General features: G+C 41.1%; 1 protein-coding gene across 2 annotated transcripts; it reads right to left on the bottom strand.

Moving 5' to 3' along the window:
• Positions 1 to 1,255: 1,255 nt before the first annotated feature.
• On the bottom strand, positions 1,256 to 6,099 carry TMEM139 (transmembrane protein 139). Of its 2 annotated transcripts, XM_039718018.1 has the most exons (4): positions 6,010 to 6,099; positions 5,609 to 5,694; positions 4,360 to 4,668; positions 1,256 to 3,041 (listed from the first exon to the last, which is right to left on the bottom strand). In XM_039718018.1, exons 3-4 carry the CDS (start codon positions 4,605 to 4,607, stop codon positions 2,567 to 2,569), a joined length of 723 nt encoding a protein of 240 aa, XP_039573952.1. In that variant the 5' UTR covers positions 4,608 to 4,668; positions 5,609 to 5,694; positions 6,010 to 6,099; the 3' UTR covers positions 1,256 to 2,566. The 2 variants fall into 2 exon arrangements, with proteins under 2 accessions (XP_039573952.1, XP_039573951.1); XM_039718017.1 differs by lacking the exon at positions 6,010 to 6,099 and having other exon boundaries at positions 5,609 to 5,974.
• Between the last annotated feature and the right edge of the window lie 11,142 nt (positions 6,100 to 17,241).

Below are 17,241 nucleotides of genomic sequence, written 5' to 3'. Positions count from 1 at the left end.
CCACCTCCCTGGGCAGCCCATTGCAATGCTGGACAACCCTCCTGAGAAGAAACTCCTCCTGGTATCCAGCCTGAACCTCCCCTGGCACAGCTTGAGGTCAGTTCCTCTGGCCCTGTCGCTATTTGCATGGGAAAAGAGCCCAAACCCCACCTGGCTACCATCTGCTTTCATAACGTCTCCCCTGAACCTTCTCCAGGCTAAATAACCCCATTTCCCACAGCTGCTCCCAACACAACTTACAAAAAAAGTCACATAAAGCTTCAGGTGGCTTCTGCATGTTATTCTTTAGCACATAGATTTCCTGTGTCCTGGTGCACAGGAATTCTATCTGCTAAAGCTTAGCACAACTCCAAAGGCTTGACAACTTTTACAAATGTTGAAAATAAAATTGTACTGTGTTGCCATGATAATTTAGGGAAAAAGCCTCTGCTAGGATTTTTCCTGTCCTGAGGAGCTGAGGGCCTCAGGAAAGAAATGTAAACAATGGTTATCTGCTGCTGTGGAATGCCAGGGGTGCATCTTCCATTGGTTCATGTGGATTGTTTTCAATCAGTGACCAATCACAGCCACCTGTGCCAAGGCTGTGAGCAGTCACAGGTTTTTGTTATTGATTCCTATTCTATTCTTGTCTTTGTAGCCTTCTGATCCTTTTCTCTCTGTTCTTTTAGTATAGTTGTAATGTAGTATTTTAGTATAATATATAACATAATAAATCAGCCTTCTGATGAAAATGGAGTCAAGCCTCGTGTCCTCGTCCACGGGGTCTCAGCTTAAACAAGAGTACTGATCACAACTGGTGACATTTTTGGTCTTTGTTTTGGCTGGTTTTTAGTCTGTGCTGGTCACCTGAATTTCTTCCTGACTCCTGGAAATTTAGTGCACTCAGACAAGTTCTGAGTTGCCCAGTTTAAGGCTTAAAATTTCTACACCTGCGTCATACACATGACACTTTTTGGTGAGATTTTTTTCTTTTCTGTTAGCAGATACAGGAGGGAAATGCAAGTAGTGATTGACATTAAAGAAATTGCATTGCTTTGATCAACCAGTTTGTCTCTCCTAATACTTGCATGATAGAGGTATCATAATTGCTTCATCAGTAATGATAATAAAGTGATTCAGCTGTTGATTCAGAAATGGAGCTCCTCTCTCTTTTCTAAGCCAAGATTATCAAATAAGCAGAATGCAAGAAAAAGCATGGCTTTGTGGAGTGTTTCTTTTGAGAGGAAAAATTAATGATGCCACCAGGAATTTTTAATGCAGTCCTATTTATTTATAAACAACATAAAAGGTTTATTTTTTTCTCCTTTGAACTATGAAGAATCAAACAATAAGAAATAATTTATTTGCTTCTAGCCTATGGTTTGATGGTTCCTCGTATGAATTAAAGATGCAGTCATGAGCATGGCTGGGTTGATTGCTGCCCTCCTTCACAGGAGATTTGGACCACCATTTTTATTTTTTAATTTGGACATTAACCAGATGCAAATGCATCTCTTTGCATACTGCAGACCACTTTGACACTGCAGAGCTGATCAGTTTAGCTCACCCATTTAAAAAGACACAGCATCACTGATCAGTGAGAGCTAGAACCTGCCTATAGCCTAGAACCGTCAGGATGAAGGCCAAATGTGCCTTGGGACTGTTGTCCTCCAGTGCTCCTCTGCCTTGGCAGACAGACTGGACTATTCCAGAGCCCACAGAGAACTGGAGGAGCTTTGGCCTTTCTATGCATGATGACAGTAAAATGTCTCAGGCCATCTGTTAGAGTACATCTGTAATACAGCAGACATAAACCCTGCTGTAGAGCCGTCAAGTCCAAGCAGAGGATGCTTACATGTGTATATATCCCATCACTGGCCTCTCTTGCAGGGAGAAAACTTATCTCCCTCTTGTCCACCACTGGCTGTGTGGGATGAGAACTTTGTGAACAACAAAAGTCATTTGATGCATACTATTAGCTTTTCAACCCGAAGTCACAGGTATCAGGTGGTACCAGCTTCCAGATGCAGTCAGATGCTCTCCCCTCAGTCACACTCCCATAGCACAGTTGAGGATGTGGAGCAGGTGTGGCAGAGGGATAGTAACAAACAGCTCAGACCATAAATTTGTGTTTCTGCAAAATAGCAAGGTGGGGAGCACAGGCTTGTTCTCTCTAGAGATTTCAGGGTGGCTGAAGTCACACAGCGCTCAGCAATATTGCTGTTTGCAATGCACAGGCAGAATGTGCTTAGTGTTGTTTCTATTCCTCCCCTTTTCCAGGCAGATTCTTCCAGCTGCATCCTACAGTCCTTCAGGGTTTTTCTGGCAATCTTATCTCTTCTTAGGATTTACTTCTCCTCTCCCATAAACTTGTATCTCCAGTTTGAGAATGTTGCCTAATAACACAGCTTTCCTCACAGTGGTTTTATGTATCTGCCAAGTCAAAGCAGTGTGGTATTGCACTGATTTCTATTTTGTGCAAAAAGATTCTGGTAACATCAGAAACTGTGTCTGTAGTTCAATTCTAGTTCAAAGAATGGTGAGACAAATGTTTAGGCAAAACATTATCAGCCGTTTTACCATCCCTCTAGGAACATCCTGTATTGGGGTGAGAGTTTGGTTCTGTATTCATGGAAGGTGAAATCAGTCCTAACATAGAGGGCTGGTGAGCATCTGCAAAGACCTCATCACTGATGGCAGTCTCATAAGCAGGTGGTGGAGTGAGTGGCTCCAGTGGTTCAAACCTTTCTTCAATGTCTTTGTCCTCATGGATGTCCGAAACAAAGCACTGCAGTCTTGGGGGCAGCACCAGCTGCAGTTGCATCCTGGAGCCCGTGTCTGTCTCAGAGGTGCGCACTGTGTTGGGTGGCACTGGCACCTGGAGAGCCTCCACCATCATCTCTTGTTGGGCAGAGGATTCAATAACAACGTTGTACGGGGGAGGCTCGCTCAGCGGCGAGGGCACAGAGCCGGGGTTGGATGTAATTGTCCATATTGCTGGAGCTGGAGTTGACATGGTCATCACCTCCTCATAGGTGGGAGCTTCATAGGCAGCGTTCACCCTGTGTCAGAGAGCAATGCCAGACATGCTCGTTATTTTAGTGCATAATTTATGTTTATAGTACAGATCATGGACTATAAGGGACCATGCTACAATCAAGAAATGGGACTGAGACAGGGTACCTCACATGGCATTGCTGTGTAGGATATTCTGCCCCTGGATCAGCTCACCTCTCCAGCCAACTGAATGTCTTTCTTACTGGTATAGAAAATAGCTCGTCTGACCATTTCCCACACTCCCCAGAGGTAGTGAAGCTACCCACACTGTTAAGTTTGGTGTCCTAGGCTACCCACACTGTTAAGTTTGGTGTCCTCCTACAGCTGAAATTTATCACTGAGGATTGCTAACTGCTAGTTATCTCATGGAATAAAGAACCTAAAACAGGACCTGTTTTTTTTAATATATTAGCTCAATGTCCATCCATTTTTAAGAAGTAGAGAAAATTAAGTCGTTTCATTTAGTTTAAACAAGGACTATTTATTCCTTGTTTAAAAGAACTATCTGCAAAGAAAAAATGTTACATTGGAGACATTTTCCTTTTGAAGTTGTACTTTTAAATAAAAGGATACTACTTTTCTGTAAGTATGCCCTCAAACTAGCAAGGCCCAATATAGACTTCTTTTTTTATATAGTCTTTCTAAAAATAAACTTTGTATTTGGGAATATCAAGTCATTTAGGCAAGTGGATAATGATTATCTGGATTATACAAGGGAGCAAGGCTACAAATGGAGTTAACCTCTTCAATGACAGCAGGAAAACTGGGATTAAATTAGGTGATGCTGAGAACCTGCAAATGAACGTGAAGCCAAGAAAACATGGTAGTATTCAGAGTCTCTAAAATCCAGGGGTTTTATTAGTGTCAAGCAGGAATTTTAAGAGTGGAAACATACCCAGTCACAGGTTTTTCTTAAAGTTTGCCAAGAAACTGTTGCTCTAGAGATAAGGTTTATAGAGATAAACCAAAATCAGATTTGGTATTGCTTCAACTTTTTTTCTTTTTCCGTGTCTGACTCATTGTTTGGCAAGCCTCGATTACTCAAATAAAATGGGCCTGGATCAGTTTAACATCAGCAAGTTTTAGTGGATCAGTTCCCAGGGGGAAAAAAATATGTATTATAAAAGGTACAGGACATGCATGGCATTGACATTTGCAACCCCCACATCAGTAATGAGGGAAAACAAACAATCTGAAAAGAATTTTCATCTTGGGGAACGAAGTCTGCATTTGGTGCCTCAGGGGAAGGGCAGCAAAAGAGTGTTTAAAATGGCCATGAGTAAGGTGAGAGAGTGAAAGAGGAGTAACTGGGTTGCTGCTTACCCTGCTTGGCTTTGCCTGTTTGGAGGTATTTCATTTGCGTCACGCCGGTGTTGATTCCTCAGGTAACACTCGACAAACACACTCAGCAAATAGCCGACCAGGCACACTCCCCCTACCCCGAGGAAGAAATAGCCTACTGGGTTAATGTTAGAGGAGATGGCCAGCATGGTGACCCCGATGAGAAGAGTAGCGGTGAACAGAAGCAGCAAGGTTTGGCGGATGTTCTTCCAGCGTGTCTCTAACAACATGGCAGAAGGGATGGTGGTAGCAGGCACTTGAGAACAGATGGGCACTTGAAGGGACAGACATCTGTGGAAGATGGAGCAGTTTTTTCAACGTGAAACATGAGCATGTAAACACATTTCTAAGTATTGTGACCAAAGTGAAAACATAGACACTTGAGTACATGCACGCACATAATAAGCCTGGGAAATCAGTGCACACCAATGTAAATGTATTAGAATTTCCTGTGTGCGTGCATATTGAATAGTTGGAATACTTGGACACATCTGCAGAACATAAAATGAATAAATGGACCATCAGTACTTATTACCAGACATGTCTAAAAAGGTCTGGCTTAACAGGAATGCAGATTGAGGTTACTGCAAAAGCAAGACACAGAATAACTATAAGGGTTAATTCTAGGACATTTGTGCCTTGCATAATCAACATTCAAATACTTGTTCAAATCCCGGAAGAAAAGCAGCATTATTTAATAGGCCTGTCTGCCCTGGTAAATTGAGCATCTTACTTCAGTGTAGCACTAGAATAGTAATGTAACTAGGTTATGGATGTAGCGAGGGTATGTGTGCTTTTGTAAAATGTAGGTGTTTATTTCAGTATTTGCATGTATTCTCAGTTCTTTCTCGATTGATGTGCTTTTTTTCTTCCTCTGTTCTCAGACATGAGTCTTTCCTGTTCCCCATTCCAAATCCCATTTCTGTGAAAGAGATAGCAGTTGTCACTGTGTGCAGTCAATACGGAATGAATACCAGGGATCTGGGTTATTCAAGAATACCATAATTAAGGAGCTGTCTTGCACATGCTGTGCTAACTTACATCCATCCCACTGTTTTGGTGAAGACCTCTTTGAAAGAAAAAAGCCTGACACGATGGGCATATTTTTTATGAATATGCTTCTCCAAACAAATAAACAGTTTTATATAGCTCGATGTTACATTGTGTGCTTTCCCCTTATTACAGCAGAAATATATGCAAAAGAAACATAATTGTTTTAGCATCTACTTACCAGAAAGAGGTTTTGGTAGGTACAAGCAGTCATGTTTTAACTTCTCTCTTCATCACAAGGAAAAATGTGCACTGCTGCTTCCCGTTCTGACCCGAGGATAGAACACCAGTTAAAACTCTCCCTTCCTCCTTTTGAGTTTTTTGGTAAGGAAACTATGAAGATTTCTTTCAAAAATAAAAGTCAGAAACTAGTGAATATGGGAAGATAGCAACTGATGGGAAGATCCCATTGTACAAGTTTTGGGTGGGAAAGTAGAATCTCTGTTTTCCAGGTTCTGAATCCAAAGCAGTTTCTAGACGATCATACACCTTCTACTCTTTTGCAGCTCTTCTCGGTCTGTCCCACAAAAGCAGGAAACTCATTAGGAAAGAGGGCGGAGTGAACAGTGGGGGAGTGCTTACCTGCGTCATATCTCTTTGGTCTGCTTCACTTCAATGAGAGAAACTGCCCTGAAAATTCTGGGTTTTTCCCCACGTAGCAAAGGAATCTTGATCTCTGCCTCACAAAGCAGGAACAACTGCCTGCCCAGCCCACATCACGTGGCCCACATATAAATCTATTTATGACTTCTGTAAAATGTAAATTCATACATTTGTCCTGATCGAGTTCTGTTTGTCAAATGTTGTTTTATGTCCTCTTTGATTTTACAAACAGAAGGGGAAAAAGGGGGGTAAAAGGTTATTATTTCACAGAGGGTTAATTTGAAAACATTTTTACTTCCAGATATATCTGGGAATGGAATGAGAGGTAATGATAAGAAACAGAACTGAATTAGGTACTGAATTACTTCTGTTATCTGAACCTTTAGTGTGTGTCTGAAAACTGGAATGGAATGGAATGGAATGGAATAGAATAGAATAGAATAGAATAGAATAGAATAGAATAGAATAGAATAGAATAGAATAGAATAATTTCAGTTGGAAGGGACCTACACCTTCCCCAACTCCCCACCTGCTGCAGGGCTGACCAGATGCTAAAGCATGTTATTAAGGCCGTTGTCCAAATGCCTTTTAAACACTGACAGGCAATCAAGGGGTGGGATTATTCTGAGCAGCACTTGTTAGGACACACATGAAATATTGTGTACAGTTTTGCTCCCCCTAGTTTCAATGTGCTCTGAAAAATTGGATATGGTCTGGTGAATGCCTTAAGGGTTGGAGAACTTTGACAGCTTAAGAGGCTGGATTCATACAGCTGAGAAGGCTTGGGCAGGTGGTGTCTACTCAGTTTTCCAATAGTAGTAGCTAGTTACAGCTAGGAGGGAGGGAGCTTTCCTGAGGGTACATGGTGACAGGATAAGAGGCAACAGGAAAAAGGGTAAGTGCCTCTAGATATAAGAAAAACAGTCTTTAATGTGAAAACAGCAAAATGCTATTACTTGCTCAGAGAAATGGAGGAATCCTCTTGGCTGGAAATATTCAAGACACAGCTGAGTTCAGGGCCCAGCTTTCAGTAAGAGGTTGGATCAGATCATCTGCTCTTCCAGCCTAGACTTGTCAATGTTTCTGTGTTTTGAATATTTTCTCTTTATAATTGCTTCTGGCTGCTGACAGATAAAGAACTTTAAGCTTTGATTGTTATCTGTTCTTTGCTTTCAAGAGAATTCTTTGGACTGTGGCAGACTAAACACCCACATAATGAGGAGAAAGTCGGGATTCTGTTGTGTAGCATGTGTAGCATGTCATTTTGCAAGGCTATTATTTAGATGGAAAATATGACCTGCGTTTTGGGGTTGCCTGGTGTTGAGAACACCTTAACTGCGAAGGAAGATTGTTTTGACAGCCTCTTTACACAGGCATCATGACTGACCCATGGTGGAATCTGCACGTCAGTACAAATAGCAACTACTTTCTAACCAGTGTAGCTGGTGGTTGTTAGAACCATTCCTCAGGGATAAGATTTACATCCTACTGATTTGAGGAGGTAATTAAAATTATCCTCCTGTCTGTTCTCCATTTCCTCCTGTCTTCCTTGCAGTGACTCAGTGCTCAGGTGATCTCTTGCTGAACTAGCTCAGCTGTCTCAGTGGGAAAGTACTTACATTTTTCTAAAGTGAATTTAGTGGGCTTAATCTAATCCCTAGTGTATCATCTAACCATTAGTTCTCCATTAAAGGGAAGTGATAGGAATGCAGAGTCAGAGTGGTGGTGGAGAAGGGAGGAAGAGTAGGAATAATTTCCAAGAATGTAGTGGCTGTCATTTGATTGACTTGGCCCAAACCATTGGAGCACAAGGAAATTCTTCCTTCTTTGATGGAGTAAGCCCCACAGAAAAGTGTAGAAATAATCTAAGACCCATTTTTTACTCAGCAAAGCCTGTTAGATATACCATGGATTACCAGCTCAGCCTGATGACTTTAGACAACTCCCAGCTCTGGTATGTACACTGACTACTGTCCAAAAGCCTCAACAATTTGACCATTGTTGAATCCCCCTTGTAAGTTCTTACAGACTGTACTTCTGGTGTGTGGAGGGGGCTGTGGCATTTTGCTTATCTGCACATTCTCCTGTTCAGATTCTCCCCAACTGCTTTGGGGCTAGATCTTTTTTGCCAAGTTAGCAGAAAGTCAGAAAGGTGAAAAAATTCTTCATTTTTTTGCTGGAGAACTACTTCTGTGATTGGAAATGCTGTATTTGATTTGTGGATAGATAGAAAGATGTTAGTTTTGCTGTAATCTGTATAGCAGTTTTGATTGGTGCACCATTTTGTAAAATAGTCTTGGGCATAGTTACAAAATATTGAGATGAAAAAGGCTAGAAATGGTAGGTCTGTGTTGAACTGGTTGTTGCTGGTATTGATTGCATCAGTTTATTTCTGTTGAAGTTCAGGGTTCAGTAAATCCTGTAGATTTTACCCATGCAGTTCATTAATGACTCTGCTGAATCTTTAGGAATTATTTTTATTCATTTAAAAGCACACATAAAACAACAATAAAACATAAAACAACAATACTTCATGATGCAGCTGTCAGTGCATTAGTTGAAGATGTTTATGATTGTGATACATACTGCTTTGTGAGTCTAAGGATACAAAGCAGGATGAATTTCTATGAACTAACCTTTTAAATATGTTTTCTAGCAGAAAAGTGCTTCTACATGAGGCCTTTTAGCATTTCTGAAGGACTTCTAAAATTTTTGTCTCTGCTGTTTTGGTTCTCTCCACAGTCTGGTTCAGACTGTCACTGGCATCCATAATAAAGAAAAATTGATCACAAGCTGCATCAATAAGTTTTTTGGTGATTAAAAGGTGCAGAAAATGCAGTGGGGCTTGGGTAAGGCCTGAGAGATATCGCTCTGCAGGGGTTGTTGAACAAAGTGTTGAAGCCTGGGAGAGTAAACAAGCACATTTATCCTGCAATGCTAAACTGTCTTCCTTTCATATGCAGTAGAGATTTTCTATTTTACAGAAAGCTTTCTGTTCTCTCTGTTCTCTGTTGTTCAGTCATACTGTGGGAACCTTCATTTAACAGTATATTTCTTTAGTTAGGACTGTGATTTTCTTTCTTTTTTTTTTTTTCTTTTTTTTTTTTTTTCAGTTCTTTGTTTCTTCCTGTATCTCGTTGTCAGCCTCTAGGAAGCATTTCACCTTTCCCCTGTTTCATCTCACTATCTACTCAACCTTCTGCCCTGACTGCTACTAATTAACTTAGTACCTACAGTAAGCTCAGTTATCAGCTCGGTATGCAGAGAAGCTTGCTTTATTTCCAAGGGCTTGTGATGTGCACACCATGGCACAATTAATATGTTCATAATTGCCAAGTCTATTCTTCCCCATAACCTCGTCCTGAAGCAATTTCTGAGAACCGAGCAAGTACTGGGAACAAAGTGTTACTGAATCACCTTTTCCACTCTTGTCTGCCTCTCCTTTTGTCCCCCAGGATTTGCACAGTCACTTTTCTGACTAAGCAAATTGCATCACTGCATTTTATCTGCAGATCATGGGGCAATGATGAGTTCTGGTTGATGTTTCTGGTCAGTATAATGTTCTAGGCAGGAGAAAGCAAAACCCCAAGTGAAATGCCTATGCTTGGATATTCAAAATATGTGTGTACCTTTGACCTGCCAGAGCTTAATGGTCCTACATTTCTTGGGAACTGGCAATCTCTGTTTCCTTCCAGCTTATTCCAGTTCTTACAGGACAATGGTTGGAAGTTATATGTGTAGTCACTGTAGGGTGGGTTTTTTTGGCATGTCTGTCTTCTACCTGTAGTGGCTTTTCTCCGTAGATCAGGGCTGAGATGTGGTGACAGAAGGACTGATACTATACAAAGAGCTTCCATTGATACTCTTAATTCTTCTGTCTGAAGGATACCTGAAAATCATAAAGAGACATTTTTGTTATGTTGTGCAAAACTAAAGGATTGCTCTTTTCTCAAAGTGGGGAGTCACATTCAAGATGTGAAGTGTTTTTCAGAGCTGTCTGCACACCTTAAGTTCCTAAGTATTTAAAATTAACAAAGCAGCACCTCCTTTTCCTGCCAGGAGAGGAAGAGAAAAATAGCAAGCATTTACCAAGATGGTATGAGGGGTTTTATATCCTCTTATAGACTTTTAAATTCACATACATTATGTTTTGCTTTTTGTCTGGGGGGAAAGTGAAGTTTAGAAGCTTCCTCATCTTTTTATTCTGAGTTTTCCTTAGGGCAAGTACTTAAAATTTATGATATTTCATTAGCATAGGTAAAACTTTCTGCAGCTGATTTAGTTTCATGATGGAGCCCAGCTTGGTCTAAATTATTTACTTTTTGCTGGAAGACTTTCTTCACTTGTGAAGAATCTCTGCACACTGCAGATGTTATTCTATGTGGGATGTAAATTAGTACTATGCACTTCTCTGAAGAAATCCATCTTGGTGACTGAAATGCTACTAAATGGGATACTACAGTGACCTCTCTTCTTTTGCTAATTTAGAGTTCCTAACTTGGATTAGACAGAGGAGGAGACAGCTGTGACTAAATGTGAAGAAGGAGGGCAGTTAAGATCCTACTGCCAGAATATGATGAAAGAATCACATGAAACACTGTGGAAATTTCCATAGTGTGGAAAGAGCAAATGAGCAGAAAGAAACAGTTGTAAGATGAAACTAAGAACTCAGTTGAGAAGAGTTGAAAGAAAACAGGAAGATAATTTGCTGTCATTCTAGACTGTGCTAGGTGTCTCTGGAAAAAAGAGAAAAGCAGACCTCTGTATGCTGAGTAGCTTTACTATGAAATGTTCCTTTTCTCCAGGCATAATTTCACCATTCTAAATCAGGAAACTTTTCAGCCAAAGGACATGAGATGCAGTGAGAAAAGTTAATGTGTAATTGCCACAGAGTTTCTGTTCCTTATCTTCCTCCCTGGTCCCAGCGATATATTCTTGCTGCTTATGTTGCCAAACCTGTTATACACTGGAGCCCTCCCTGACATGTCCGGAATGGTTAACAGGGCATAAACATGTAAAAAGGAAACAAAGTGCATTAACACACTAACAGTTACAGAACCATGCAGGAAGCACTCGTATGGCCACAGGAAAGGAGAAAGGACCTCATAGCCTATTTCTGCATTGAACAAAGGGGGATGCCCTTTTCCTTTCAACAGCACTAGATGGTTTTGCTAGGGAACCACACCTGAAATAGTTGGGAATTACCACACAACAGTAAAATACTGTCTACTTGGGTTGGAATTCAGCAACTGTGCAATTCACTGTGGACTAAAATGTAATAGATGTGAGAAGATGAGAAAGAAGTTGAAGTGCCTGTTGCAGAATATAGATTCCTGAGCAGGAATTTAGCAGTGTTTCCTGCTACTGGTGGGACCTACAATGTCTCTCCATAAGGTGCTCCTACATTCCTACTGTATAACATTGCACTTTCTTCAAATTCTTTCAGTAAATAGTGGGGTGGGACAATGGGAAAATGTTGCCAGACAGATAAATCACTTGACCATTTATTGATGAGTTGTGCTCTGGAGAAGAGGACACTGCTGTTATTGGTACTGGTCCTTCTGTGAGTGCTCTGCTTTGTAGCAAGTGAAGCACAGAATCCCACATGCTCCTTGATGCCTGTTCTCAGCCTAATGTGCTCATAAGTCTAAAGCAAGTGTCACAAAGCCACAAAATAATTTAGCTATGGAAGACCAGAGATAGATAACTTAGTATGAAAAGAAACTCTAAGAAAGAAAAGCAAAGAAAAATGAGTAAAATTTATTTTAGTAAAGATACATTTTTTCCTGAAAACTAGATCTGTAACTGGGATCCTCTTTTTGCCTTTGTTAGATATTCTCCACTCAAAGGCAACACTGTTTCAACCTAGTTTTACCATTAGTTTTTGCTACAGCCAAGTACCATAAAGGCAGCACACCTCGGAGGGAGGAAACTCAATCTGGTTCCTTTTTCTGCCTCAGGAAAAATGGGTGTTATATTTCAGTTACATCCCTGCAAATAGGCATTCACAGGGGTCAGTGAAAGAGCAAATATGTATTTTATGAAACTAAATAGTCACATGAGCTGAAAAGAATGTAGTTTTTATCATGGCATGGTTCCTCAGTCTGAGATGTCAGTTTATTTAGTGATACAGACAGCTTTTGTCCAGTTCTGGCATGGATTTGCATTCCTCATGGACACTGCCAAATTAACAAGAGCACATCATAATGCATTTCTGGTATGTGCCATTGTCATGCCTCGTAGTGTTGCAGTTTGTATGGCATCTGCATTGTCATTCTGGTACATTCTAGAATGTCATTGTGATGATGTTTCAGATGTTTGTTCCTGTGGGGGCAAATGACTGCTTCCAAGGTCAGCCACCAGCTGCAGGGACAGTCTCATGAAAGCACCACACCACATCACTGCCAGCCCAGCCTGCACCTTGTAAACGAGCACTGTGAAAGCAATACACCACCTTTGTCCTGGCTTGTAAAATAAGCATGTATTCTTTTTTGCCATCTGTTGGGGGTTAGGCAGTTTTTCTTATCTCTTTCAAGAACAATGACACTGCCAGGAAGATAATGTCCTGCTAATGGCCTATTGAATTACTCACTGTGGCTGGTAAGATTAGTTACATCATCCCATTGGGAGATGCTCCACCCAGAGGGAGGAGCCAAGCATCCCTGCCACCATAAAACAAGCATTTCTGAGACCACAGACAGCCTTCTTTGCTGGATTTCCGAGAGGAATCAGGAACCGAGGCCCAGCTGCTCTGTCGCCGCATTTTCGGAAGGGATCTACACCCTTCTGCAGATCGCCGCTCCAGGAGGAGCAGCCACCATTTGGCTGGACTGCTATCAGCACCCTGACTTCTCAGGGTGCCAGGTTTTTCTCACTCTGCCAGTGGTTGTTTTGCTTGTGTTAAATTACATTGTTATTTAGTTTTTTTCTTCCAGTAAAGAACTGTTATTCCCGTTTCCCATATCTTTGCCTGAGAGCCTTTTTTAATTCTGAAGTTGTGATAATTCGGAGGGAGGGGGTTTACCTTCTCCATTTCACAGGAGGCTTTTGCCTTCCTTCACAGGCTCCTGTCTTTTCAAACCAAGACAACCTTCTGCTTTCTCGTGAGGCAGCAGCAGTAGTGACACTGCAACTCCTATTGTTTGTGAAGGGGAGCTCTGTGTTATCAGGGCTTCTGTTGCTGAGAGATAGCTTTCTTGTTCACTGTAGGCAACAAAAAACCAGGACACTCAATATGTGGGATTAACTGCATATCTGGTTGAACTGACAGCTTTGAGAATTTATTAATGGTGATGACTGTGCAAGTTTGCTTGTTCCATATTGTACCTGTTTCAAGATGTGTTAACTGGTTGCAAAGGGTCTTACTGTGAAAATTAGAAGGTTGCCGTTGAAGGGAGAATTTCAGGGTAGAGTGGTCATAGTATGTGGACATTTGTGTTGAAGTGAAGTTATATTTGATTCTGAAGATGATCCTTGTGATAGTGCCTCCGTTTCTTGAGAAGAGTTTTTAAGTTTACTCACTATTGGCAACCTCTGATTCATCGAATTGTTCTGTGAAATCCCTTGCAGATGATGAAAGATGTCAGAGTGATTCATGAGAAGGTGTTAATTATTTGAAAAGCTCTCATTGACGCTTGGGGCATGAGAGATCATAGTCTTGGCTGAAGAGATTTCTTTGACCATGTTGGAAGTAGTGATGAGGTATATATTCTTGTCCACTGCCTCCTCTCTTTCTCCCTGCTTCCTCCAAATATTGTCTTGCTTGATTAAAAAAAGAGAGAATAGTCTTTTATCAGAATTGCCATTATATGACCTTTACTTCTCACACCTGTGTGTGTGGCAGTATGCAAGACCCAGAACTCTCACAAGTTTCCAGTCTACACCTGCTTGAGATCCATTGATATTGACAAAGTCCCTGGGTCCCATTAATATTGATGAAGGTTCCAAGTCTCTGATATATGGTGGTGCTCCTTTTAGCCAGATTCTCCTGCTGATGAAGCTACTCAGCAACAACTTTGACCATCACGAAGATTTCCTGCATTTGTACTTCAAGCACTGTTATGGCATGAACATTTGGCCATCTGAAGCATAGATATAGGGCCTCCATGATGAGAGCTTACTCCTCTGCTTCCTTGGCAATATTATGTTCACCTGCTGTTTTTAAATGATATTTGCAAAGCAGAGATTGGGGCGGAATAAGAACTGTATGGAGGTGAACTGATTTTCAGTTTCCTACGACCACTGTAAAGACCAGATGGTTTTTATCTATGCAAAATCCCTGACAATTGTTTGCTTGTATTGATGACTACAGCCTTCTGCATGTCTTGCTTCTGTTTGCTGCTTTCCTCTTGCAATCCTACCCTGAAGTGTAGTTCCATGGCAGCCCAGCTATGGTGAACTTTGTTAAGCCTGTCTCGCAATTTCTAAAATTCTGAACCTCAAGTACACAAAACTGGCAATACGGTATCTACCACGTCAACACACTTTATTACAGGGTTGGAGAAGGCAGAGATGTGTTCATTTCCATGCAAAGGCTTGTTTCAGAGATTATTTTTATGCTCCTATTTTATATTTTGTTAATTTGGGGGCTTAATATTTTTTCTTACAAGTTGTGTTGAAACTCATAGGTCAAACAAGCAGTGTGGAATTTGGATGTAAGCATGTTTCCAAACAAAAACCAGACAAAAACAAGGCTTCTTGTGAATTGTGGCTCTCTAAATGGAGAAGTTTTGACTAGAAATTACCATAGAAAGAGGTTTTTGTGGTAGGTCAGTAAGAGACAATGGAAGTGGTACAGCTTGAAGAACATAGACAAAATGGTGAAAAAATCAAACCTGACAACCTCCAGATTAATACTGGATGTAGGCTCTTGAATGAGTCAAAGGGAAAAGAAATTACTGTTTTGGGGTCATAGATGAGATACTGATATTATAAATAACAAGGCTGTGGTTAGATCATTCCCCACATACCTATGCAAAACGCTTCAGGATGAGGGAGTTGTTGCTGATCCTAAACTCTCTGGTTTAACTGTTGACCCTTCTGAGTTATCTCTGTAGCATTCACACCAAGCCAGCTGGGCTGGTTAGTTGAGCACTAAGAAAATGTAAATATTTACTGCCTAACAAATCTAACTTCTCTCACTTTGGTAGAGTCCCATGATTGATTACAGCTCTGCCTTTCATTCTGCAAATATATTGACATCAGTTATATAAATACATTTATCAATTCTTAATATTCTTTGAGAAGGAAGTAAACACCGTGCCCTCCTTTCATTACATTTTAGTTTGTGCAGCCCTCTCTTAAAAGATTGCTGGATTTTCCCTGTTCCCCGTTTTATGTCATCAAAGTATTGCTGGCATTCTTTATTTCAGGTCTACAATTTTTTAAGACCACGTGCTTCCTGAGAATGTCTGGATACTTTTTGTCTCATGCTGTGCTGGTTTTGCCTGTGGTAGAGTTAATTTTCTTCAAAGGAACCATGACACATGATGGAGCCCGGCTGTCCCGGCTGGGAATAGTTGAACACCTGCTTGCCCATGGAAAGTGGTGAATGATTCCCTGTTTTGCTTTGCTTGTGTATGCAGACTCTTCTTTACCTATTAACTATCTTTATCACATCCATTGTGTTTTCTCGCTCTTACCCTTTTGATTCTCTCCCCCATCCTACCGCAGGGAAGTAAGTGAGCCAATTTCACTGCAATTGAATATAATTTTTTCTTTTACTGTAGCAATTCAACTCCCTGCTGGGAGTTGAACTGCTACAGTAAAAGAAAAAATTCCAGTCTGGGAATTATACTGGATTGTTACTAACCAAGGTGCTATATGCAGGCTGATTTTCCAATGGTGCTTGTCCTCTTAGTGCTATCCAGGCCACTGAGGTGCTTAACAAACTGGCCATAAAATAATTTATCATTTTTTGTGATTTAAGTTTAATGTGGAAACACTATTTTGTGAGACATAGTTTGATAGTACTCCAAAACGTTTAGTGAGCACTTCTCTGTAACAAGTAAACTTGAAGCCATAGATTCCATTTTTACTGCATGTCTGATACATAGAATATATCTATTTGATAGATGTGTGTGTACCTATAATGCACAGCCGACACATGCCACAAAGAACTGTATGTAGTGTGCAATGTGCAAACACATCAGGACATATTTAATCATTCACAAAAGCAAAATGTTCTCCACATTCTTCATTAACAGATTTTCTAGATATTCAGGATCAGTATATAGCTCCTAAGTGGTAGACACCATCTTAGTGAATGTCATGAAGTGATTATTTTTAAGTTTTTATATATGCCAAGTATTTGTCAAAGCAAGTATCAGCTGTTCTCTGCTGTTGTACATGCTTACACTACAGAACCCTCCCTATTCTCTATGTGTCCTTATTGATTGACAAATAAATGATCCACTACCTTGTCTCCTCATGCTCCACGTAACCCATCCTTATGGCTTTCCAGGTGGCCTGGTTGATGTGGAATAATTGCTAGGTGTTTTCCAACGAAATTCTGTTGAGTAATTAATTGTGAACAGTCTGCACGTTGTTTGTTTAACTGTCCTGATTCCTGTAAGTAACAATGTCCTTGTCTTGCCCTGACTGGAGGAAGGCACTGCTGTATCGCAGGTGGAAAGGAAGAGGGAAACAAGGAGACTGTTCCTGTAACTGGCATTGACTTCTGATTTGGGTCATCTCAGATCAAATTCCAGTTACTACAAAGCTTTCAGCTGTGACTTTAACCAAATCCTTTGGTTCACTGCAGGTCCCTCAGAGAATGTACTTTTTTAGTATGGGGACTGACTCTTATTTTGTGCCTTGGAAACAGGGACAAGATTTTCCTGAGCTAGCTCACGTCCTCCTTCAATGAAACAACAACAACAACAAAAATAGCAATATTTCACTGAAGTACAAATGCTTCATTGAAACAGGTAATGTCACGGTATTTCAGGTGTTGATCATGTCCAGGAAACTGTCAGCACGACCCCCCCCCCCCGCCCCCCCCCCGCCTGTATCAAATGCGCTGGGGGTGTAAGCCCTGTTGAACGTCCCTAACACGCTCTGGGCACAGCAGCCTGTTGCCGGGCGGGCGCCCCGCTCCCTGCTTCCGCTCCTTGCTCCCGTTCCGCAGTGAATCGTGCCGTCCACACTAATCAGCACCGGCTCCCGTTATTAAAGGGGCCGCCGCACTATTTTCATTTCCCAGAGGCGGGG

This window comes from Passer montanus, unplaced genomic scaffold (assembly GCF_014805655.1).
Source record: "Passer montanus isolate IOZ18808 unplaced genomic scaffold, ASM1480565v1 scaffold39, whole genome shotgun sequence".
In the NCBI taxonomy this organism is placed as follows: Eukaryota; Metazoa; Chordata; class Aves; order Passeriformes; family Passeridae; genus Passer; species Passer montanus.
The sequence above is the reverse complement of the archived record's forward strand: the minus strand, read 5'-3'. Positions and strand labels throughout refer to the sequence as shown.